Source organism: Nasonia vitripennis, chromosome 2, assembly GCF_009193385.2.
Source record: "Nasonia vitripennis strain AsymCx chromosome 2, Nvit_psr_1.1, whole genome shotgun sequence".
Classification (NCBI taxonomy): Eukaryota; Metazoa; Arthropoda; class Insecta; order Hymenoptera; family Pteromalidae; genus Nasonia; species Nasonia vitripennis.
In genome coordinates this window covers 14,004,064-14,028,226 of record NC_045758.1, presented here as the reverse complement: position 1 = coordinate 14,028,226, position 24,163 = coordinate 14,004,064, and the positions used below count along the sequence as shown (strand labels likewise).

Sequence of the window (24,163 nt, the reverse complement as noted above, 5' to 3'; positions counted from 1 at the left end):
GAAATGGAGTGCGAGATGAGAGGTTTCTCCTTCTCTCGTATCGTCGAGGGGAAATTAGCTCTGATTCGCTGAGTTATACTCCGAGCTTTTTGATCTGCGGGAATCACTGAGCTCGTGGATGTAGTGATCGTTAATTACGCTATATACTTTTATCCCCGAGTAATTGGCGTCCATCCGAGCCGAGAGAAGAAAATACGACAAAGCCGCATCCTTTCAATCGGCTCGAAAAGCGAGGCAGCGATCCGTTCGCCTAAAAAAAAAACCCAAAATTAGCGCATCGACAGTCCGCCGAGCAACACAGGGACAGTAGAGTCAACAGTCGTCGGCTCTGAAAAAAAAACAACTCCCCCAGCAAAGCACACAGAGCCGACGTCGATTGTTCTCTTCGTGAAAACGGCACCGCGCGATAAGTAACCCTCTCGACTTCCCATCCTCGACAGCAGCAGCTATGAGATTTAGCCTAAGTAATTATTAAAAGTTCAATAATGGGCCAAGTGATTAAAGCTCTCTCGCTGGAATCTGACGCCGCACAGCGAGAGTATGAGAGAGAGAGAGAGAGAGAGAGAGAGAGAAGGGGTTGATGCAGCTAAAGTGGAGCAAGATATTCTCGTCCTGCAGCAGCAGCAGCGTATCGGCCTCAGAGCGTATAGATTATAATACCGCTCGTCGCTCTTCTCCTTTTTTCTCTCCCTCCTGGCTCGTCCGCAGAAGAAAGAAAGGAGGCCCGCGGGGTCGTCGTATAGAGAGAAAGAGCGAGCCCGATGAACTTTGAAAGCTGCACCAGCTGCAGTATACTTTTTCACCTCTCTCTCTCTCTCTCTCTCTCTCTCTCTCTCTCTCTCTTTCCTCGAGCGATCCGCAGATACATTATAATACCGGAGAGCTATAGCGCGGCGCTGGAAAAAGTGGCGCAAATGATGGGCATAACTCGAGGACACGCGCGTAATGTTCTTTCCATGCGGCTGGCACGAGATTAGAATTTCAAAGTTTTTACCCAGTATACCGAGCTGCAGTAGTCCGCGCGTGATGTATTACGCTTCCTTCGATGGAATTTAATGGACGGTTTGTTTAATACACGGCGCAGTTTGCGGTTAACTACGACTACGGCGACGATAATTGAGTATTGACCCGGAGAGTGAAATAATAATTGCGAGCTGTTACCCGCCGCGCGCGCGCGCGCGAACGTGTCGAAATTAACGAGAGGGAGAAGCTTTGAGAGAATATGGTTTATGCCCGGTATTATTACGCACACGTACGTTATGCGTTAAAAAATAAAGCACGACCCCTGAAATATAATACGTGCACACACATGCATAGCGCAACAGCCCGCGAAATTGCCGGCGCAGCGCGAAAAAACTCTCATCGATACCCCCACACACACACATGGCCGAGCGTGGGGCTAGAGAGAGAGAGAGAGAGAGAGAGAGAGAGAGAGAGAGAAGCATCAGCAGCAGGGGCTAGTGTATAGGGTCGTGCGCTCGCACAGGGGGAGAGCTACTACTGCTGCTGCTGCTGCTGCTCGGGGGTCACCGAGTGCGCTGACCTACTGTTCCACATTCGGGCGGCGCGCGTTCGCTGGCTTCGAACTTCGAAAAGGCTGTGCGCGCGAACACCCAGAAACCCAGAAGTCAGCTGCAGCTTTTCGCCTTCCCCCACACAGCTAGCTCTACTCCCTCTACTCGTGCGGCGCGATATCGGCCAGAGAGTAGCGTCTTCTCTCTCTCTTTTTTCCTCTCCAGCGGAGCTATTTTCTTATGATGCTTTCATATTTCGCGTATACGGTGTGCGATAAGCGAGCAGCTCTGTTTTCCTGCGGCCGAATCGTCGGCTGAAATAAAATATTGAATCTCGAGACGAGATCCAATGTTCCGTCCACTTTTCATATTAACTCGAAACTTTGCCGCGATTTCCTCGACTACACGTATACTTCCACACACGAGATAACAGCGCGTGCAATCTCTGGCCCTGCACACACGTACATAAACAGAGAGGTATAGAGAGGGAGAGAGCCGCTGCCTCCCAGCAGCTTCCGGCCAATTCCAACTTCAGCAAATATAGGTGCGCGAAGAGAGCGAGCCGGGGTGCCGAGGGCCTCAACGTACGCACCTATGTTTCCAAGAGCGAGCAGAGAGCGGTCTGTGTCCGGGGCATGCGCCCTCACATGCAGCAGCTGTCTACTACGGCACACCGACATCTGCTGACTCGGCCGGAAAGCTGCGTTACGACTACAACTTTTTCTGATGTGCCACCGATTCGCTTTCTTATGTGAGCTATCGTGAGATTCTACTCAGACGAGGGACTATTTGGTTACGCTTGTACTCGAGCCGCCGTGAGCTAATGTGAGATTTATCGGCCGATTAAAAGGAACGAAGTCGAAACAAGTGGAAACAGACGGCTGCGACGAGACGGGCGGAGAAAAGGAAGGCTAAACAGCGTTATGCCGCCGGAGCGATAGCATCGCCTCCAACATTTCCTGCCATTTCCCCAATCTCCCCCGATCCACATCGCATCAAAGAGAGAAAGAGTAGAGCGAGGTAAAAAGCCCGCTCTCTCTCGGCGTACGTTGTACGCACAGGTGAAAACAAAGTGCGCGCGCGTGTGCGAGCAAGCGTGACAATTCCATTGCGCATGGCCGATGGCGCAGCACGGAAAAGGGTAATGCCAGAGCCTCACCCCCGATCAGAAAAAAAGAAAACAACAACCGAGAAGAGAAACTTCCCTCTCTAGCATGCAAATCCTAAATCGCAGCTAAACGAAGAGGCAATCCGCGCTCTCGTCTCCGCCGGCCTCGCAATAAAGCTCCGACCGCTTAATCCGCAGCTTCTGAGAAAAAACATCGCAGCTATCGAGGGGGCGACTGGACCCGCAGCTATAGCCCGCGCGCGAGCCGAGAGAGATCCAGTGGTAACGGCCGAGCACGCTACGGCCCTGGCTCCGCTTGGCTGCGCGCGCGCTCGCGCTCGCGTGGCTCGTTCTCCGGGGGCGGCGCGCGCACAGGCGAGTGCGAGCGAGACGCGAAGAGCAGCAGGGCGAGAGCTGGCAGCAGCAGCAGCGGAGAGGGAGAAGCCGAGAGCGCAGTCGAGCGACCGTCCGGCTCTGTGGTGGCGAGTGAGAGAGCGAGAGCGAGAGCACGAGTTCGATGCTCGGTGTCGTAGGTAGAAGCAGCAGCAGCAGCAGCAGCAGCAGCAGCAGCAGCTAGAACGAAAGGGCTGAAAGAGAGGACACGAAAGTGCTCGAGAACAAGTGTCCAAAGTGTACCGTGTGCGCTGCTCTGCCGCCGATGAAGGAGCTGCCGACTAGCAGCACGTCCACGTAAGCGACGGGGCGCGCGCGCGCGCGCCAGTCCCCCTCCGGACACGTATACGCCAGTGCTACTCTCTACGCTCGAGTCGCCGCCGTCGCCGTAGTTTGGGATTATGCTAAGACGGAGGCCGTCGCTCTACAGCGGAGGTTGAGTTCTGCGGAAAAGCTGCCGCGAGTGGCCCGCGGCTTCGGCGCTTCCTCGCCGAGGAGGAAGAGGCGACGAAAAACAGAAGCAGAAGAGGAAGAAGTAGTTAGCAGGAGCGAGCGAAAGAGAGAGGGACGGGGGAGGATAGCCGAGGAAGAAGCAGCAGAAGAGGGACGCCCTCGACGTCTCTCCGTCTGCGTGTCTATGCGCGAGTGTGCGTCGGCAGCAGCCAGTAGAGAGGAGCTGGCCGTAGTAGCCCCAGAAGCAGAAGCAGAACAAGAAGACGAGGAGGAGGAGGAGGAGGAGGAAGAAGAAGAGAGAGGGAGAGAAAGTTTAGTTGAAGGAGGCCATCTCTGTCTCTCTCTCTCTTTCCCGCAGCGAATCGCCGTCGTCAACAACAACAGCAGCAGAAGCAGCAGAAGCAGCAGAAGCAGCAGAAGCAGCAGCGGCAGCAAGGATCCTCGTCACAGCGTCGACGTCGTCTGCTCTACATCAGTGTCTGTGTGCGTGAGTGTGCGCGCGTGTGCGGTGCCCACATAACACACAGTGCGCGAGGCAAGCCGGAAGAGGAGAGGAGCCAGCGGAAGCAGCGGGTGTCACTGCACGGTGGATCGCCAGCAGGGCAGAGGCTCGAACGCATGTAGGAACATGGCCTCATCCAGCCCCTGCCTCCCACTAGAGGTGAGCCAAAGAGTCGAGAGCCTCTCGACTCTGCACTCGCTACGCTCGCACGCGTGCGGGCAGAGACAGAGAGAGAGAGAGAGAGAGAGAGAGAGAGAGAGAGAGAGAGAGAGAGAGAGAGAGAGAGAGAGAGCGCGATCGCCTCTTCTCTTTTTATCGCCCCTCGCCCCCGCGCGCATTCGCGCGACACCCAGTCGATATTCTCTCTCTCTTTCTCTCTCTCACTCCGTCTCAAGAGAGGCACTCTCCTCACGAGAGAAAGGGCGCGCACCTGACGTCTGCGTGCCCGTGTGTGTGTATGGTGTGTGTGTGTGTGTGAGCGCGCGACGCAAAGGCTCTGGTGCACTCTGGTGCACCGAACGAGCTATATATACGCGCGGAGTGTGGGAAGGTCGCTGCAGGCGTGGTGGTTGCACCCACTCGCTCCCACTGCGAGCTCTCGGCTCTGGCCACCGCGAGCGAGCGAACGCGAGAGAGAGAGAGAAAGCGACCTGGTTACCTACACCGTGCGATGCTGATTTTCCTGCGGAGCTTTTTCGCTCGAGGAAATTGGCAGGACTGCTCGTGGCCGCCGAGGCTTATGATCGGGAGCTTTCGCAGAAGTCGCCGCTGTGGTTTAGATCGCGACGATGTTATTACGTTGAATATACAGGAGCTGCGATGTACCGAATAATATAATTTGCTCCTATTGTTTTCGAGCGAGCTTTTGAGGTTATATACGCTCTCCCCGTGTGTGAGCGCAGCTTTTACATCGCTCGTTCACCACTGACCTACACTCGCGTGTGTGCGTGTGACGTGGCGCTTTATCTCCAGCTCGAACTAGCCGTATAGTCATCGGGGAGTCCGCATCTCTCCGCACCGCGTACATATAGCCGTATACTGTCGTCTCGCGCCAGCGGGTGAAATTTATCGGATCGGCGCCGGGCCGATTTGTAATAGATTCTGATTTCGAGGGAAATTTCGTCTCTCTCGCTGCTCTTCTAGAGCATTAGCATACTCGCACGCGTTGTTTTTTCCCCTTTTTTGGCTCGCTTGTTGCCGTTTAATGAGCGAACGGGTCTATGCAAATTCACAAAATCCGGACGCGTTTACGGCTGCGGCGAATCACGTGATGTGCGTGAGCGCGCCATATCTAATCTGAATTTTGAATGAGCTCTGCGCTCTCTCTCTCTCTCTCTCTCTCTCTCTCTCTCTCTCTCTCTCTCTAGAGCGAATAGCGATCGATTCTTGGGGGATACCTGCATTTTGGAGCGGCTGAATTATAGAGCGGCCGGTTCAGCCGAGTGTGTGGGTCTACTGTTGCTGAGGAAAATTCATTATTACATGTATACGGCACATACAGGGGGGCCACTCGATACTTTGATGTATTGAACTATAGTATGTAATTAAACTAGAGCTGTTGTCGTATGCATTGGCATTATACACTCGTAGCGTAGCGTAATGTTTTCTCGCTCATCGAGCCTTTCCCTCAAATTCGTGTCACACACGTATAAGTACTCGAACGAAATTCCCGTCGAGCCTTGCCACACACGTCCAAAACAAACAATTACACACGGACTACGTACAGACTGTCGAGGAAAAGTTATCGAAGGCCCTCGGAAGCAACACACGAAACGAATAGTCGCGTATCCACACACTACGGACGTAGAGATCTAGAATATCGTAGCAGTAGTGCTTCGGTAGTAGTAGTAGTTGTACATAGCTAGTAGCAGGCCCACAAAAGCAGCTCCGACGCTCTGTGCCTATAGAAGCCGGAGCAGGCAACCAGCCAGGCTAGAGTTCGGAGAACGGCGCAGGTTCGTTGACATATATTTGCGCGGCCATTATTGTGCGCGCAGCTACATACACACACCTATACGTATACGTATAGCACACTAGACTATCGCGAGCTACTGCCGATGTCCATATCGGTCGCCCTTTTAGCCACTGCATACACGTGTACCTATCGCGCCAGAGCCGAATGTGTGTCGCGCGTCGTACACACACACGCATAGCAGAAATTTTGAATTCGGAGCCTCGTCGTTGTCAGCTGACTCTCTTTCACTCGCTGCGCGCGCAAGGAAAATATAAACACGGGGATATCGAACGTTATTGCGTTATACGCCCGCGCGCGAAGGTGGTTTCGCTTTCTTTCAGTATAGGCGAAAAGTCGTCGGATCGGCGTTTTTCCGATATTTGAGTGAAATTTTTTGCTTTTAATAATCAGCTCGTTCGCGTTAACAAAAGCGCCGCGCGTTAATTAGCCTTTTATATACGTGTATCGAAGTTAATAAAGGCTGGGAAGTAAATATCGGAATTTACTTCGAATTACACGCCAGAGCCTATCGGATTAATCGAAGGATAAGCTCGAGATAACGCGTATAAAATAATTATCGCATACTTTTACACCGGACCGAAAAAGAAAACAAACCTCTACACCGCGCTCATCCTTTATTCAGGTCGCGTATAATTTCCGTTTCGCGGTTTCGGAATATTCTCTCTTTCTCTCCTCGTCGCAGCCCCCCCCCCCCCCCCCGATGCACTAATCGAAAAATTGATCGCTTAAAAAATAAATGCTGCAGCTGCATCCGCGCTTCGATCGCCGCCGACTACTGATGCGCGGGGAGAAAAAGAGCGCGAAATTTATATTTAGGATTGCGGCGAGAGGGAAAAATCTATCGTTTCCATTAAGCGAGAGAGAGAGAGAGAGAGAGAGAGAGAGAGAGAGAGAGAGAGAGAGAGAGAAGACTGATAGCCGTTTGTGTGTGTGCGCGGGAGGGTAATTAATTTTTTCTCCCTCTCCCTCGACATTTTCTGCTTCACGCCCAGTCGCGTTTGACGTTTGTAACTCGCGATATTTCGCTCGTCCACCTGTGTGAATTAGGAGAGCGGGTGTACGGCAGACGTGATGCATATTGAGAGGAATATCCGCGTCGCTATCGCAGTTTATTCGCTGGCGTATGCAATTGCTTGGTGTTTTTACGAGTTTCGCCACGGAATTTACGATTTTCCCTCGATCTTTCGCCGACGAGAGACGCATGATTAAAAGGCTTATTGCATAATTAATCAGGTTTATCGTTCGCGCGGGGATATTCGTTATCACGATTATTGACGGGATTGTACAAATGGAAACTATTCTCGAGCTTTTCCCTCCAAGCCGTTTGTTTTTATCGCCCATCGGAGAGCGCGCTGTATATTTAGTCGACACGACACGATGAACGTCGAGAAATCACTAAACCGCGACTCCCTATCCCCGAAATTAATGGTTCGTCACACGCACAGAGACAGAGCGCGACTCATCAATTCCTTCCCTGAAAGGAAGATACGGAATACACCCTCTCCGCCCTTGTATACACGTCAAAAACTGCGGAGAGACGGCCGACGAGCCAAGCCCAGCCCGACGACGAGCGTTCAGTAATTTTTAATGCCGCGTTCTTCCTCCTCGCTGTGTGTAGGGTCGCGAGAGAAAAAAAGCGAAGAAACCGGCTATCTATATACACACGAGCGAGCTCGGAGAGAAAGAGAGAGACGCGCGAGTTTCTCGTCGTCGCGCCGAGGTCTTGAAACGGAAAAAAGGTCGCTCGCTCGCGCGCGCGCGACGCTAATCAATCAATGAATCGATTGGCGCTTTACAAATTTAAGGATACACTCCCTCCGTATCTCCTACTATATACCTCCACGAGTAACCTAATTACCGTCACATGATCGTGTCAGTTAGTCGACGTAGCTCTTGACTCGAGTCGAGCTGCTGTCTATATATACACGAAAAAAAATGGTTAGTTGTGGTAACCAAGTGATAATTGGTTAATCAAAAATTGGTTATGAGAACTAAGTGCTTGGTTAATTTAATCAAGCTGACTTTTTTACAATGAAAAAGTCGACTTTATAGGTGACTAACCACTTTACTTGGTAAGGACAACAATTTTTCTGGTACATCACTGTTTTCATAGTGGGTCAACCAATATATTTGTTGTAATTATCAAGATATTAGTTGAAATCCGAGTTGCACCTTATATTTTCAAAAATTTTCTCATTTACCAACTGCATCGCTAGCGCGACGACAGAGTCTCCGCCTTTGGACTTGAAGGGCCCGAGTTCGATCCCTCACAAATTTTTTTCAGATATATTAATTGTATTATAAAATTGTAAATATGTCAATTAAATCTGAAAATAATGGCACACTTGTAAACGGGTCTATAAAATAAATCTGCATGTATAAATAAATAATAATAATTAATAATAATTAATAATAAATAAAAAAAAGTAAAGAAATCAGAAAAAGAAATTTTTCTTCAGCGTTCTGGAAACAAACTTGACTATTTTTTTTAGTAATCAGAACTAAATTATTTCCTGAGCCAACAATTATCTTGGTTGTACTGACAGATTAATTATCATTGTCGATATATTTTGTTTGTATAACAAACCAATATATTGATTAAGATAACCAAGATTAAATAGTGTTTGTCGCCTCGCGACTACACAAAATACAACCATATAGTTGGTTATGGTTACCAATTATTCTTAACTAAGTCCACTTGGTTAATGATACCAACAAAATAGTTGGTGCGTATTTTCCCAAGCAATTTGATTATCCCAACCAAGTACTTGGTTATTACAACTAACCATTTTTTTCCGTGTAGGCGTACACGTGCACTACACTCCCACACACGCGGCTGTCGCACGAGAGTGAGAGAGAGAGAGAGAGAGAGAGAGAGAGAGAGAGACGTCTACTGTACGTAAGCCGAGAGGCATATTATGCGACGCTCTCTTCCGCCGTAAATCAATTCCCTCGTTATGCCTCGCTTCCACGATATAGCTCCAGCGGATCATTGTTCTGAGTCATCATCATCGGCCGGAGTATATGCGCTGTACGGCTCGCAGCGTCAGCGCAGCTTGAAAACGCGAAGCCCCGCAGGAAGCTGGGGGAGAGCGAGAGAAAGATGAATACCCATTGGACACGTGAGATTGGCTCGATTTATTTACGATCAGAGCTTGCGTAGTGCGTGCAAGCTCGATTTTCGTCTGGTTATAATTGGCGGGATTCTGTGGAGGTCGAGGGGATGACGTGGTTTTTGGAGATTCGCGGGAATTTCCAGAATATTTCGTTCGACAACATGTAGGAGCTTGTTATTATCGTGGGATGACGCAACGACAGCGTTTCGGAACGATCGCATCGCTGACATTCGAAGGGTTTAATTTTAAACTTAATCGTACCTAGATCTTCGGCCTTGGGGAGTGCAAGCTAATTTATTTTTAAAGTCCCTTCCCCGCCGAGTATATAAATAAATTCCGTAGACACGCTGTAACGCAATATTTTCAGTAGACGTTGCGCGCGAATTGCATTAACAAGCGAAACTTCATAGTTATTCCTCGAAACCGAAGCTGGCTCCGTTAATGGATTAAAATTCCCTCGAAAATCTTCACTGCGTATACACAGCCGACATCCTCCCGAAGTACGCAACTCCGACAACAGGGCTGAAAGACCCAGTGAACATTTCAAAGCCCATGCAGAAACAAAACTTCCAGCTCTCCAACCATCAACAACAGAACCTTCCGAGCCAGAGCTTCCCTTACACACGTACACCTGCACTCGGGCTAACTCCAAAGAGCAGCGCAGGCGCGCGAGAAAAGATGGAAGAAGCAGCATCGCTTGTACGGAATCGACGCAGCAAAGCGCGAGAGAGAAAGAGAAAAAAGTCGGCTGGCATTTGCTCCGGCGGCGCTTTCAAGCGCCACGTGTGCACATACAGTCACACACAGCTCGCTTCGAGAGAGAGAGAGAGAGAGAGAGAGAGATGTGTTGGCAGGACTGTGACAACGACGACGACGGGGTGTTTGTAGGTTAGAAACGTCGGCCGGTTTCGGAGGGCGCGGAAATAAGGGAGGGGCGACTGGAAGGAGCCTGGAAGGGCGGCATGAATGAACGATCAATAGATATATAGTAAGCTGCCCCTGGGTGTACCCATCTTCCACCGCCGCCACCGCCGCTGCTGTGTATTTTCGTCTGACTCCGCTCGGCTGTTTCTACTGCGCCGTGAGCCGGGTTTTATCGTCGAGACTGATGCGACGAGCGGCGGCGCTTCTTAAGTATTCCGAGACAGCCTTGTAATAAAGCGCTGACGAGATGATATGCCTCGGCTGGAAAACGAGCCTTTTCGCGAAAATTCTTCGAGCGGAGGACGCCCTTCTATGCACGGCGCAAGTCTCGTTAACTCGTCATTCAGTTGCATGTATAGTAACGAGATGAAGGGAAAATTGAGGCTATGCGCACTCGAAATCTTGTGCTATTTCTACAACGATTAACAATAGCAATCCTCCGAATTTCGCGCGGAGTATCGACATTTCGAGACGGCGGACTGTACAAGCAAGCAAGATCTCATGCATAAAACATGTCCGATCATTATTTCTCTGCTCCTCGAGAGAGAAAAGTGCATCCTCTGCGCGCGGCCGCGCGTGATATATTAAGGTCGAATCCATAAAATCAAATCCGCGTGGCGGCGATTCTCTCTATCAATCAAAAAGTCCTGCAGCCGAAACAACAAACGCGAGAGCAGCACGAGAGAACGATACATCACCCGACTCGCACAATACACTTTTCCAAAATGGCACAATATCATCTGGGTCACCCTTTCTGCATGCCAGGCAAGTATATACGGCAGTTACATCCGAGCAAGTGTATGGCAATTTCAAAAACAAGGACAAAACGAAAAATTCCCATCCGCGCTATATTACATCTTTCTCTCCGTAGAGCGAACGCATTTTTCGCCTCGAGACATTCGTCTCTCTTTTTGGCAGCAGTGTTTGTGTGTGTGTGTGTGTGTGTGTGTGTGTGTGTGCCAAGCGCCAGCTCGACGTCCAGTCGCCAAGGGTTGATCTCGCCATCGACAAGGGCGGACTTTTCTTCTTCCCTCTCTCTCTCTCCCCTACTGTCTTTCCTCCGCACGACTTTTCTCTCTCTTTCTCTCGTAGTTCTTTTATTACACGGGAAATGAGTTGAGCGTTTCCCCCGACGTCGTCGGCATTATTAGAAAATTCAGGAGGAGCTTTGTACAGCAGGTCAGACGGAAGAGCTGCTTTATACGTTCTCTGACACTCGATTTCGGGTTGGTTTACCCGAATCGACCGACGGTATTATTAATCACGGATACAAGTCGCTTGGAAATATACGACTCCGAGATATTGTCTGGTCCGGGATCGCGAAACTCTTCCGCAGCGCCGGATTCATTTAGAGCGTTGAAAAAACAGTTTGAACCTCTGCCAGCGGGAGCGCTCGGAATAAAAGCGCGCCGCGGGGAAACTTTTTGCTCCCCTGCGAGCCCGCACGTTGTTATTGTAAAATTCCGTGATTCGAGCGGATGAATTTTTAAAAATAAAAAGCTCGCCTCCCTGCGAACTTCGTACACAATTGTTTTTGCAGTATAGCGCGAGACTGCCGTTGCCCGGAAGCTTTCATCCCCGTCGTTTCGTTATTATATTTGTCGAGGATGCGTTTCGGTCGAGCAATTAAGTGCTCGCCTCGTGTATATCGCTTTTCTCGGAGCGACGCAAAATACTCGTACAGTAGCGCATAATCTTCGATAGACAAAATTTGACACTATTCCCCCCGACCGATAACACAATAAAATCCAGCCTACGCTCGCTCTGCTCATCCCCTACTCGTTCTCTCTCTCTCTCTCTCTCTCTCTCTCTCTCTCTCTCTCTCTCTCTCTCATAAACATTCGCATAAAAATTCAACCACACATAATCGCGCGCCACGAAGTGCCATGATCCGCGAAATCTCAAGCCTCTCGAGGCTGGACGTGTGCCAGACACTAGCTCCTGCTGCACTTTTCTCCCTTTCTCGTGCATACCGGCGTCTGACTCGACACGGGCGTGAACTACTTGGAATTGTCTCCTCTGGACGGTGGCGATAAAGGAGAATATGCTGCGCGGCGACTTGGGCAATTACAAAGAGGAGGAGGGAAGAAAAATAGCCAATTACGGCGCGAGCTTGCAGTTCGGAGGGCGCGATAAGAGGATCGTATACGGGAAATGTTTGCCATGCAGACGTTCTGGAAGGTTATATCGCGCTCGTCGATAATGGCGTAATTGGAGTAAGCTTCGTTTTTGCACGTCGCAAAGCAAGCTTTCCGATTGCGGCAATCGTTACGTTAATTTATAATCCGCTGTTACAATTGTCTGTACGGAAATAAAAAAAGCATGTACGCGTTGCAGGGGTTTATTAAATTCATCGAATAATTGTTCTATAATCAAGCGACGCGCTCGCGCGCGAGTGACGTCAGTAGTCCACTTCGATTGTCGAGCGGTCTTTCCCCGGCAATCGAGCGACGATAGAAAAAACGTTGCGAAATGTCGTCGCTCGGCGAAAAAATTCGCAGAAGACTTATTTTTAATCAGTTTAATGGACAGGAGCTTACGGTCGTCGTCTGTCACTTGTTTATATACGCGTGGGTACACTTGGAAAACAATAAATCATAAGTTCAGCCCTAGTATGTGGAGTATAATTCTATTTCGAAGAAAATCAATACGAGTCACGCTGCACAAGTCGCGAGTGTAATTACTATAATTAGCCAATAGAAGTAATACACACATACCCCGCAAGAGTGATCCGATCGTTCGACCCAGGTATAATATATAATTCCTTCCGAATTTCCCCCCCCCCCCCGAATTCAATTCCCAGTTATACTTCTGCGCGTCGCTACAGTCGTTCCGCACGGAGTTCCGGAAGCAATTACGCGAATCACCGAGTGAAAAAAGGAAAGGAGAGCCTCACAATGCAAGCCATACAAAAATCTCTTCCATAAATCATCCGAATTAGCGACTTCCAGGAAGCTTTCGCACGAAACACTGGCGAGAGAGAGAGAGAGAGAGAGAGAGAGAGAGAGAGAGAAAGAGTGCGCTGCAAATCCGCGATAAGTAGCAAAAGCGGCGGCGGCGGCACTGCAGAGAGAAACAATGGGCGACCGCCGCGCGCGCGGAAAAAGCGTCAATGTCGTCTAGTCGCAGCAGCAGCAGCAGTAGCAGCACGCGTCCCACCTACATGCATCACACGTACATACATACATACGAGCTTCTCCCGCGAGGCTCGCGTGGCTGGCGCTATATACCTACGCAGAAACTCGTTGCGGCTGACGTCACGGGCTAAAATGGCGGCGAGCAGTATGACGTCACGCGCGCCGTGAAACGCCAGAAGGGGAGGGGGGTGTGGAGAACCGTGTCGGAAACCCCACTCGCGCGCGCGCGTGTGTGTCTGTGTGTTCTTCTTCGGGGGCGCGCGTCGCCGGTATACGAGCTTTTTTTCGAGCTTTGGGGAGGGATGCAGCACTGCTGGAACGACGACGAGGGGGTGATGAATTTATGGGGTGAGGGATTTTTTTCTTCCTTTTCGGGTCGAGGAAGAAGGGACGCGCGTTTTCTTTGCAGGAATTTCGTAGCTCGTGAGGAGATATTAGAATTGTTTATCGAGAGAATGTGAGCCGCCGTTGACGCTGCACCGCTGGCGCGCATTACTGAAATCGAAATTTTCGATTAGATGTGCGCGATCGTGTGCATAGGTGAAAGAGCAAGAAAAAAGCACGGCGGCTTTTCTATCGATGAAAATATTGCACCCGCGCGCGTATAACGCTTCGGCCACCGGCTCATCTGTGAAATATATATATGTTTTAATTATAGAGACTCTCAATTCACATGCTAATTTTCCGAATCGACAAACTCAGAGTAGCGTATAAGAGTGTGTTTACCCCCCGCAAACGAACTTCTCGCTGTTTGCCCCGATCGTTAAAAATAGCCTGCGGCTTGCGCGTCTATTCCACAAATTGTTTTTCATCCTATATATCCTCGAAGCGACGGCGTAAAAACTGCGTCCATTAGTCACACGTATACGCACGCGCGCACGCTTTCGGAAGAGCTCGATATACACAAGCCGTCGTCGCAGCAGATATCGGCCGGAAATCAATATCTCTATAGAGCACAGCAATTACAACGCGTCGTTTCGAGGAATCGTCCGCCTGTGTTAAGGCGCGCTATAACGAAGCTCCATACCGCGTAATTGTAATCTTCATTAAACGAAATTAACGAGGGGAGAAAAAATGAACCGTTAAAATTCCTTGAAATTTTCTGGGGGGCTTTGCGTACAGTAGTGTGTCGGCTCGCGCGCGAGCGAGCGGCTATATCGCGTGACACCCGCTACTTACGTCGTTATAGCGTTCCGCAGCATTTTTCCTTGTATATATACTGCGAGCATCTTGTAAAAGCTCGCGGTCGCGGCTTCTTGCTGCAGCGTGGAAAAGCAGTTGCCGCGGCTAGCTGCTCTGGACTGCATTAGCATGCCACTTGTGTATTGCCGCTGCTCTCTCTCTGTGGGGCATTAATAATGTAAAAAAAGTTTCTCCTTTATTTATACTCACTGGTTAATGCAGTCGGCGTCGGCGGCGTCGGTTACTGGAATTCCATTGTTTTCGTGTACCTATGTCTGCGTGCTTAGTGAGTCACGCTTCGTGTAATAAACTATGCATCGTCGTCGAAGCGTATACAATTTTTTCAAATTACTCAGAAATAAACGCTCAGCTGCACACTCGTCGGAGCGATATTTCACGGATAGCCAGCAGCAGCGGCAGATTTCCCAAATCGTAAAATAATGCGAAATGTAATTCGCGCGCATAATCAAGCCTGGAGTACGTGGTATAGTGCGCGTGCAAAGCCGTAATTTCATATCCCATTAACAAGAAACGAATACCGCATCTCTCGTTCGCGTTTTCCCCTCACACCCTCACCCTCTCCTCTCTCTCTCTCTCTCTCTCTCTCTCTCTCTCTCTCTCTCTCTCTCTCTCTCTCGGTCACTCGGGCAAGCTTGCAGCTGCATCGCGCGGGAGTATACACGCTAGCGCTTACGTATATGTATATACACCCACACGTACACATCGATCGAGCTATCGGTCTGCCGATTAATTAAGCAAATGCGTGGCATTTCGATACCCTCCCCAGTGGCTCGTGTTAGATATGCGCGCCGGAGTGCAGCCGTTCTCTCACTCTGGCTTATGTTGCACTTTCTCTCTCTCTCTCTCTCTCTCTCTCTCTCTCTCTCTCCTCCACTCGCTTATCGCCGCGACGACTTTTGAACTTCCGCTCGAACGAGTCAACCGTGCTAGATATATAACGAGTGTAAATCACTTTTCTCTCCGTGTGTGCGCGTTACGTGCGGTTCGCTCGTACTTTTTTTCCGAGGTATATTTTTATTTCGGAGCTGAACCCTCGTAAATCACACCACACACGCCGATCGAGATAGCGAGTGGTTGTGAAAAGTCGCGTTGGGTTTTTGACGAATACGGAATAATTTCGAAGTAATTTCCGGCTGGCGAGAATCCATCGGCGCTTACCGAAACTTTTATCATCGCTGCACACTTGCGCCTCCGATCTCCCTCTCGCAGTAGGGCTAATTAGAGCCGGGGAGGGTCGCATCATCCACCGTCTATATGCTGTCCGCCCGTAACGAACTCTCGCAGGATCGGTTTTAATTATCCCCCTGTAATTAGACCGAGAGAGAGAGAGCCATAGTATATAAGAGAACGAATCCTCGCGCCGCTTTATCATCTAACACTCGCTGTATACATAGGTATATGTAACACGCCGCTGCCCGAGCTGCGCCGAAGAAAGACGAGAGAGAGAGAGAGAGGCGAGCGGCGGCTTTTTTGTCGCGTCCGCTAACGAGAGGGAGAGAGATAGGGTTATTAACGAAGGCAAAAGTCTCGGCTAATGCACTTAATTAACCGGCGAGCTCCCCCCGAGCATTAACGAGCGCTGCCCTCTTTCCGCATGCAGCGCGCGTGTATAGCTATATAGGTGCGTGCATGGCCCATATTTCCCCGTGTCGTGTCCGATGTATATATATATATATGCGCGCGAGCGTGCGCATCGATTTTCCATGGACATCGAGCCGCACTGTGCAGAGGTTCATTGCGCGCCTAAGGCAATCTAGATTAATTGAATTTCCTTGGGGAAATTTCGAGAGCTTTTTTTCTCTCCGACTCTCATCCCGCACGTTTATACACCGCCGCTGTGGTGTTTTTCCCTCGCTACTGTGCGCGCACTTTTTTGCACGCGACGATTTCGCGGAATATTTAATATCCAATTAAACGAGGTTATACACCCGATATCTCACCTTTGTCGCTCTCTTCGCAGGTTGGCAGCGCAACAGGCGGCACAAAGGGACTCTGGATACACGAGTCAGTACAGGAGAAGGCAGAGGTGGACCGGAGTGAGCGGTCTCGGTGACTGGGTTGGCGTTGGAGGGGAGGTAAGGATTTTCCTTTTTGTTTTTGTCACGTCGCGATCGGGAAAGTTAAAAAACAAAAACAATGCACGGGTCGCTCGCGCATAGGTATCAGGTCAAGCGATGGCGCCAGGCCGGGATCAGGGTGGAGGGACGGGGGACGGCGGGGGCAAGGGCCCCTCGTCCCTGTTCATACTGAGCGAGGATAACTGCATAAGGAAGCACACGAGGTTCATAATCGAGTGGCCGCCCTTCGAATACGCCGTCCTCCTCACCATCATCGCCAACTGCGTGGTTCTCGCCCTCGAGGAACATCTGCCATGCCACGACAAGACCACCCTCGCCAAGAAGCTCGAGACAACCGAGATCTACTTCCTCGGCATATTCTGCGTCGAGGCGAGCCTCAAGATCTTGGCCCTCGGCTTCGTCCTCCATCGCGGCTCCTATCTCCGCAACATCTGGAACATCATGGATTTCTTCGTCGTCGTCACCGGGTAAGCACTCTCGTTCTTGCACTTTTCTCACCGACAGGGACATTTGTACGCGATCATCATCATTCACTTTTTTTTATCTCATCCACGAGTCTATAAAAATCCGACGGAATCGGTGCAACGCCGTCTGCTTCTCTTTCCGCGAAGGGAAAAAAAGAATCGTAAAGCTGGCAACGGTATTGCACTGTATACGACTCCCCGTTACAAGCCCACACATACATCTCATTCTCTCCCCCATACACGTGCGTGTCTCCGCGAACAAAAGAGGCACAAGTCGTACGGGAGAGAGAGCGAGGTATAGAAAAAGCGTCGAGCCTCCCCTCTCCCGAAAAGAAGGAGAATAAACTTTAAATCTATACACGTCGAGAAAATGTTCACCGGTCCCGTCGCGATGGCAACCCTCGCCGCGTCTTCGAAATTCGATGTACAGAGAGTTGCCTCCCGCGGTCGCCGCCGGCTTTAATTCGTCCAATCGAATTAGCATAATCGGTCCAAAGCCGGCGCACCGGTGAGCTTCTTGCCGGCTGTGGGCACCGGACGCAGAGACTCTATATAAAGAAAGGAACAGGAGCCGAGACATTAATTAAGCGAAAGCGGAGATTACTATTAAGCTACTATCTATATATCTACTACTCAATTATTATGCGTGGGAGCAATGATGTAAAGCTGAGGAAAAATGACTAGGTCGATGACCGTGTTCGCCGAAACAAACGTGGACGTCGACCTGCGTATGCTACGTTCCTTCAGGGTACTCAGACCGTTAAAGCTGGTTTCGAAAATTCCAAGTGAGTCAAAAGCCTCTGGACGAGCCAGAGAACACACCTTCTACTATCTCTCTCTCGCACAAATAGTCCTTGTTTTCAAAACTCTGTAACGCAGCAGCTAGATTTATCCCATACATTTTTAATGTACTCTACGACATGATTTCATATGCGTATTATGCGTTGTGTATTTGGCTCGCTCCCCCTATACATACGTAATTACACACACACACACATATATATATATATATATAGTCGTTTCTCGTATTTCTCTCTCTCTCTCTCTCTCTCTATGTGTAATTTACATAGACGCTCTCTGATGAAACTTTTTAGCTAGTTTAAAACTTGACTTAGTTGCGTCTACATAGAGACTCTTAGCTTATACTCTTGTGTCAGTTTATTATACTCGTGGAGTTAAATCATGTAAAATAGGAGGCTTAGGACTCGATTATTATGTATACTTATATAATGTGTGTCCTATTACAATGTGGTACGTTTTGCTTCGGTCGTGTACTCGATTCGAATTAGATACGAAAGATAGACAGGGATGAATAAAAGTCTTGCCTTTTTTCGCTCTCAATCGTTGTCTATTTTTCCCTGTTACAATAGATACAGAGCTATTATTATTAATGTTACACATACATAACGATTATTATTATTACTTATATATAATTAGCGGCTGTTAATTTTTTAGAACAAAGTTGATTAGGACAATGAGTAAAAATAGTTGACGTAGGTAAGACACACTATACATGTCTTTATTTATATACGTATAGATTAACGTCATAAAAGTATACAGTTCGATCACCCTATCAAGGTCTCGCAAAGTTTTTTTTCTCTCTCGACTCACTTTTCGATGAACTGAGCACGTTATAAAAATTTAAAATAACTTTCGAGACCTTGTATACCCAGAGCTCTGCTAGAGAACTCTTATATGCTAAATAATGTATGTCTAGTGAATTTTCCGTAAATATTATAGATGAAGAGTATTATTTTACAATTATAACCATGGAAAATACATATATTGTTTAAACTGTGAATGTCGCTTTAGTGGTGTGATTATACAGAATACATAGATGTAACTTTATACGACGACGAATACTCGCCAGATGAGATGAATACGATGATTATCCCTGCTGTATCTACTATTATTACATACTTATCAAGCGCGTATACAAGATAAGCTAGATAGTTACACTATTAGTGTAATCGTCGCGAAGAATATCCTAGCAAAAACGTATTCTCGCAAATTTGCGCAGATAAAAATTTCCAAGAAACGCTTGCTGGGACGTTCTCTTCATCCCCATCCCTTTCTTCGCTCTGCTCTGATGACATTATCGAGCCACTCGTGCCTCCAAACGAGAGCAAATATACCTAGCCTACAGTCCAGACAGACGGAAACTGCAGCACTTTCGAGGCTCGACGACGAGTGTAGAGCGAGCTGGAGCCTGAGGATCGTTAAGCTCGTCGTCGAAATGCGTCTGCGAAAGTCATTAGCGATGCGGTAAGGCCGACGAGAGAACGTGTGTGTGTAACTATCTTTCTCCATTACACGAGCCACCCCTATCTTATTTTTTCCTTCTTTTGTACACGTATAGTACAGGGCTATTCTTTGCACTTTTGCTCCCGTCTGTGTGTGTGTGTGTGTGTGTGTGTGTGTGTGTGTGTTTGTAGGTGTTCGAAAGAGAGCAAGAGATTTATATAATATAAGATAGTAGAGCGCTCGCGTAAGTTCATCCATTAGGATAGAGAAACACGGGGCGAGTCGGCAAAGTTGGCAAGCGAGTCGATTGCCGCTCTTTCTTTCCTGAACTTTCGCATCTCTCTCTTTCTCCAGTCGTACATCTGGGTTAGAGGATATTTGCGAAGACAAACAAATCTCTCGCGCGCGCAGTGTGATTCGAAAATTTACTTGCTTCGAAAGTTTGTCAACTTGGCCGGCTCGAATCACTCGTAGTAGTATATAGCGCCGAGTCGTATAGTAGCAGTAAAATAAAACACTGGACTGTGCTTTACCCCACCGCCGCTTCAACTTTTCGGATCTTCAGCGACGTTAGGATTTCTCCTATCTAGAGTAGGTTTATAAATATTTGTCGTTGCCCAACTCCCATTAGTTATAGGGTAGTTGAGACGGTTATTAATACACCGACCATACCATGCGTATACGTAGTGCCAGCAGTGCTGTGCTAAACGGAAACGGGTGCATAGAGATGTCATATAGGCAGGAGACACAAAGGAAAAGAAAGAGGAACCTGTATTATTATGCACCCATAGAGCGTTTGCCGCTGCTCGCAGAAGACGTCGGACTATATTTAGCTGCCGCTATCTTTAGCTCCCGGTCGGTGAATAATAAAGTCTCTCGGCTATACGCTACTGATAGACACGACGACGCTCCGTATAACCTACTGAACGAATCACCCTTTTTCCTTATCCCTGCAGAAGCCTCAGATCAGAGTAAAATTACGCAAAAGTTTTTTTCCCCCTCCGAGAGAAAGAGGGATCGCTAAATTGGAACAAGAGCACATGAATCGAAAAGCCGCGAGTCGAGCTGCAAACTTTCCATAACGAGCGCGTAAACGTGTTCTTAAACTCGCCGACGAGTTATGAGGAAAAAAAAGAAGGAGAAGTTCGCCCCGGCGCAGGAGATAAGTTACTGGCGAGAGTAGATCGGTCGTCGGGAAAATGTTTGAGGACAAAAGCCCCGGTTCTCGCTGCAATCTCGCTCTTTTAATAATTGGCTGTATGGAAAATTGGGTTAATAGAAAGTTCTTTCCGTGCAGCGCAGCGCTAAACTAATATATTCGAAAGTTTTTAAGCTGATTATTTCCGCAGTTGCCCGAGACACGAGTGTCACCCCCCCCCCCCCACCCCCCGCGCGCGCGTTTAAGTCGCCCGAAGCGCGCCGCATAACTCACAAACTTTCCGCGCGACGCTATCGTATACGCTGTACACGTATACGAACGTATAACTGCCGTTGCTGCAAAGCTTGTTCGAGTATTTGCAAATTTATGCTTCCATTCGTTTTGCCGATGATTCGAGTCGTTAAAAAATCTCGCGTGCACAACATAGACGACGTACGCGCGTCTGCGCGCAATAGCCCTCGACGGCGGACTACTTAAATCCAAAGTTATAACGCGAATACAGAGAGAGATAAGGCAAGAAGAACTATTCTTCCCTAGTATTTTTCAAACTAGCTCCGGAGGGAGAAACTACTCTCGAGGACCCAATTAAATTTCCACACGGGTTTCTTTTCCTGCAGCGCAGCTCCTCCGACGAATTCGCGACTTTCTCCCTCCCTCTCCTCATGCCGCTGTCCGTGAATAGAACCGGCGATATCCCTTTTCTTTCCTCGTGTGCGAGTCTTCCACACACGTGCACACGAGGAATATCCTCCTTTTCTCCCATTGTGACGAGGCCGAACCGACCGAGCGTGCACACTCCCATTGAGTCTACCCCTTACCCTCCGCCTTTGTCTATATATACGACGAAAATCTTAACTATGTACGGCTTCTTCGCGTATATTATCTATAGCTATACACGCGCGTAGGGCTAGAGATTTACCTTATCGATTCGCCTTGGCGCACTTGAGATGAGATGATTTAGTGATATCCTTTGTTACAAAAAGTTGCAGCTCTCGATGTACACACCCTCTCTTTGATCGCTGTAATAATTCATCGATCTTTTATAGTTGGAAAGAGACGAGCATTGATAAATTTTTCTCGCGGCATACTCTTCTTTCATTAAGAGGCACGTTTGATGTATTTTCCAGTGCAGGGCTGTGCGCGATGACGGTTGCGACTTTTGTTCCGAAGGATACATTTTATGTGTGTGCCGGAGCGATAAGACAGTAGAAATCAATGCTATACTTATACATAAACCTGTTTCGTTTAATGTGTACGAGTAAAGTGCGTGTCCGTTACCATTTTTATATATGTACAATATACATATCATGCTGTCATAGTTTTAGAACATATACATATAGTGTACTTTATTTTATGAACGCTAGAATATACATAGTTATATTTTTCCATCTTTTGTTGTCCTCATTTCACCTCATAAATGAATATATATCATAGCGTTTACGACGACCATACCATGACGTTTTTTCTTTTCGACGAAGGACGAACAGAATTTGAACCAAACTTATCAACGATTTAGTCATTACGATATAATTTGCAAATATATAATCATAGAGTATTCATAGCTATTAATAAATTAAGTAAACCATGAAACGATACGCCGTATAACGATTCAGATAGAGAGAACAAATCGAAATCGGCGTATCGTCTCATCGGCAGACGGCAAACGTCGTCGCAGCAATCAGATATTAACAAACGCGACGTTTCCCGTCAGCCACGTACCGGAATATATTAGTCAAAAACTAGCATTACATAAATAAAAATATAAGAGCCTAGTCTACCATAGTGGCTAGATTATTTTGGTAGTATACAATTAAGTAGTGTATTAGCGTAATAGAGTAGTAAGTAGTAAAGTGTGGCGGGGGTGTGTATGTTTGGGGCAGGTTCATCACGGCGTTCCCGCAAGGCATAAACCTGGATATGGATCTGCGCACGTTGCGCGCGATACGCGTGTTGCGACCGCTCAAACTAGTCTCCGGCATACCAAGTGAGTAGAGCGCTTCAATTAACAAAAACAACACCCACGCCGATATATGCCAGAGGATTTTTTTTTTCATTAGTCACATTAGCTGTTCCATATTATAGACATCCTCCTTTTAGTTTTTATCTTGACAAGTTTTTTTCGTTTGATATATATTAGCTGTACAATTAATCAGTGTGTTTATTCGTGAGGATTAAATATTTGAGATTAGATTGCGCGGTCGGGGATCAACGTTCGTTTATCGAAAGTAGTTTCGATGGTATACTGGCGTTGACCCTCGACCGCTCAGAGAAACTACATAGCTTAAATGTTGCAAAATACGATAGTTACGACATAGAGAACACGAGTAAGATATAGTTGGCATTGAAACATACACACATCGTAGTAATGAACAAAAAAAAAAAAAAGAAAGAAAAACACAGAGACACAGAGTAAAGGAGGTATTGAAAAGAAAGAGAAAAGCTCCTCTGGGGTAGGAGCGGCGCTAATCAAGGGCTGGATTGCTCCTCGCAGGTCTCCAGGTGGTGCTCAAGTCGATCATCAAGGCGATGGCTCCGCTCTTGCAGATCGGCTTGCTCGTCCTGTTCGCCATTGTGATATTCGCCATCATCGGCCTCGAGTTTTATTCGGGGACCCTGCACAAGACGTGTTACAGCATAGAGAATGCCGGTAAATCATTTTAAAAATTAATAACTCCTTCAATTTATTCGTATAAACACTGTCGTTCTCCTTTCGCAGAGCAAATCGTTAAGGACGGCGAGCAGCCAAATCCGTGCAACACGGACAACCAAGACGAGGCGCCGATGGGTGCCCATGTGTGCAACGCTAATACCTCGAAGTGCTCCGATCGCTGGGAGGGACCAAACAGCGGCATCACCAGCTTCGACAACATCGGCTTCGCCATGCTCACCGTCTTCCAGTGCATCACCATGGAGGGCTGGACTGCCATATTGTACTGGGTAACGCAAGAAATATGTTCATCAGTGTTACAACCGAATTCGCTGCAAACGAAATTGTGTCTTTTTTTCTCTATTTTTTTTCTTCTTTGTTCGTCAACGACAAAGTTTTTCTGCGCTTTCGTCTCGTCGATATATGCGAGTATATTATATGAAACTCTTTTTCTGTGCTGTTTTTTCCGCATTATGTCCAGAGTTACGCGCGCATTCGATTCGCTCTCTCTCTCTCTCTCTCTCTCTCTCTCTCTCGTCTATGCGCCAGGAGGATTGGATTCGCGAAGGGGAGAAGTGATATGATTGATATATTCTCCTCTTCGACGATTCTCCAGCGTATAGGAGAGAATACGCATAGAATGCGCGCGAGCGTGCCGCCGTTTGTTTATGTTGTGCACTCGATGTACTTTCTTTAATATTATTATTATTATTGCGTCGGAAGTCTTAGTTCCGATGTTTTTTTTCTTCGACGTACTTTCCTTTTCTCACTTATACTTTGGTGTCTCTTATGATTTCGATGTATAGATGTATATTATTATCTCTCAAAAGTCTTCATGGTGACCTTATATGATTTTGATCGAAATTCTTTGCAAAGAGAACTCGTGCCTGGCGCTTTCACATTACAAAACCCCTCGATATATCCCGCACTATATAAATATACCCCTTTCACAGTGCGAACTACCATTACATTATATATATATATATATATATATATATATATATATATATATATATATATATATATATATATATATATATATATATATATATATATATGGCATCAAATGCATGTGGCATAATGAGAACACTGGCCATTCGCATGTCTGTAACGCGATACATTCATTATAATATATACCTTTCTCTGCACAAGTACATGAGCACGTAACTCAACTGCTAAATAATCTTGAAACTTTACGTGTTTCTTTTTTTTGCTCTCGAAGATAGAGGCGAAAAAGTTTCTTATA

The 24,163-nt window shown here is 47.8% G+C and overlaps 1 protein-coding gene across 32 annotated transcripts in view; it reads left to right on the top strand.

Moving 5' to 3' along the window:
- LOC100121288 (voltage-dependent calcium channel type A subunit alpha-1) overlaps nt 1-24,163 on the top strand; it is a 117,946-nt gene that overhangs the window by 51,346 nt on the left and 42,437 nt on the right. For 30 of the 32 annotated variants that reach the window (XM_031923507.1, XM_031923506.1, XM_031923525.1 and 27 more), the window contains 5 exons: nt 16,286-16,400; nt 16,485-16,870; nt 22,151-22,254; nt 22,762-22,917; nt 22,987-23,207. In XM_031923507.1, coding sequence (XP_031779367.1) covers nt 16,286-16,400; nt 16,485-16,870; nt 22,151-22,254; nt 22,762-22,917; nt 22,987-23,207 — 982 coding nt within the window. Of the gene's footprint in view, nt 1-3,048; nt 4,130-16,285; nt 16,401-16,484; nt 16,871-17,551; nt 17,653-22,150; nt 22,255-22,761; nt 22,918-22,986; nt 23,208-24,163 lie in introns of those variants that run through there. The other 2 variants (XM_031923524.1, XM_031923508.1) reach the window with 2 other exon arrangements.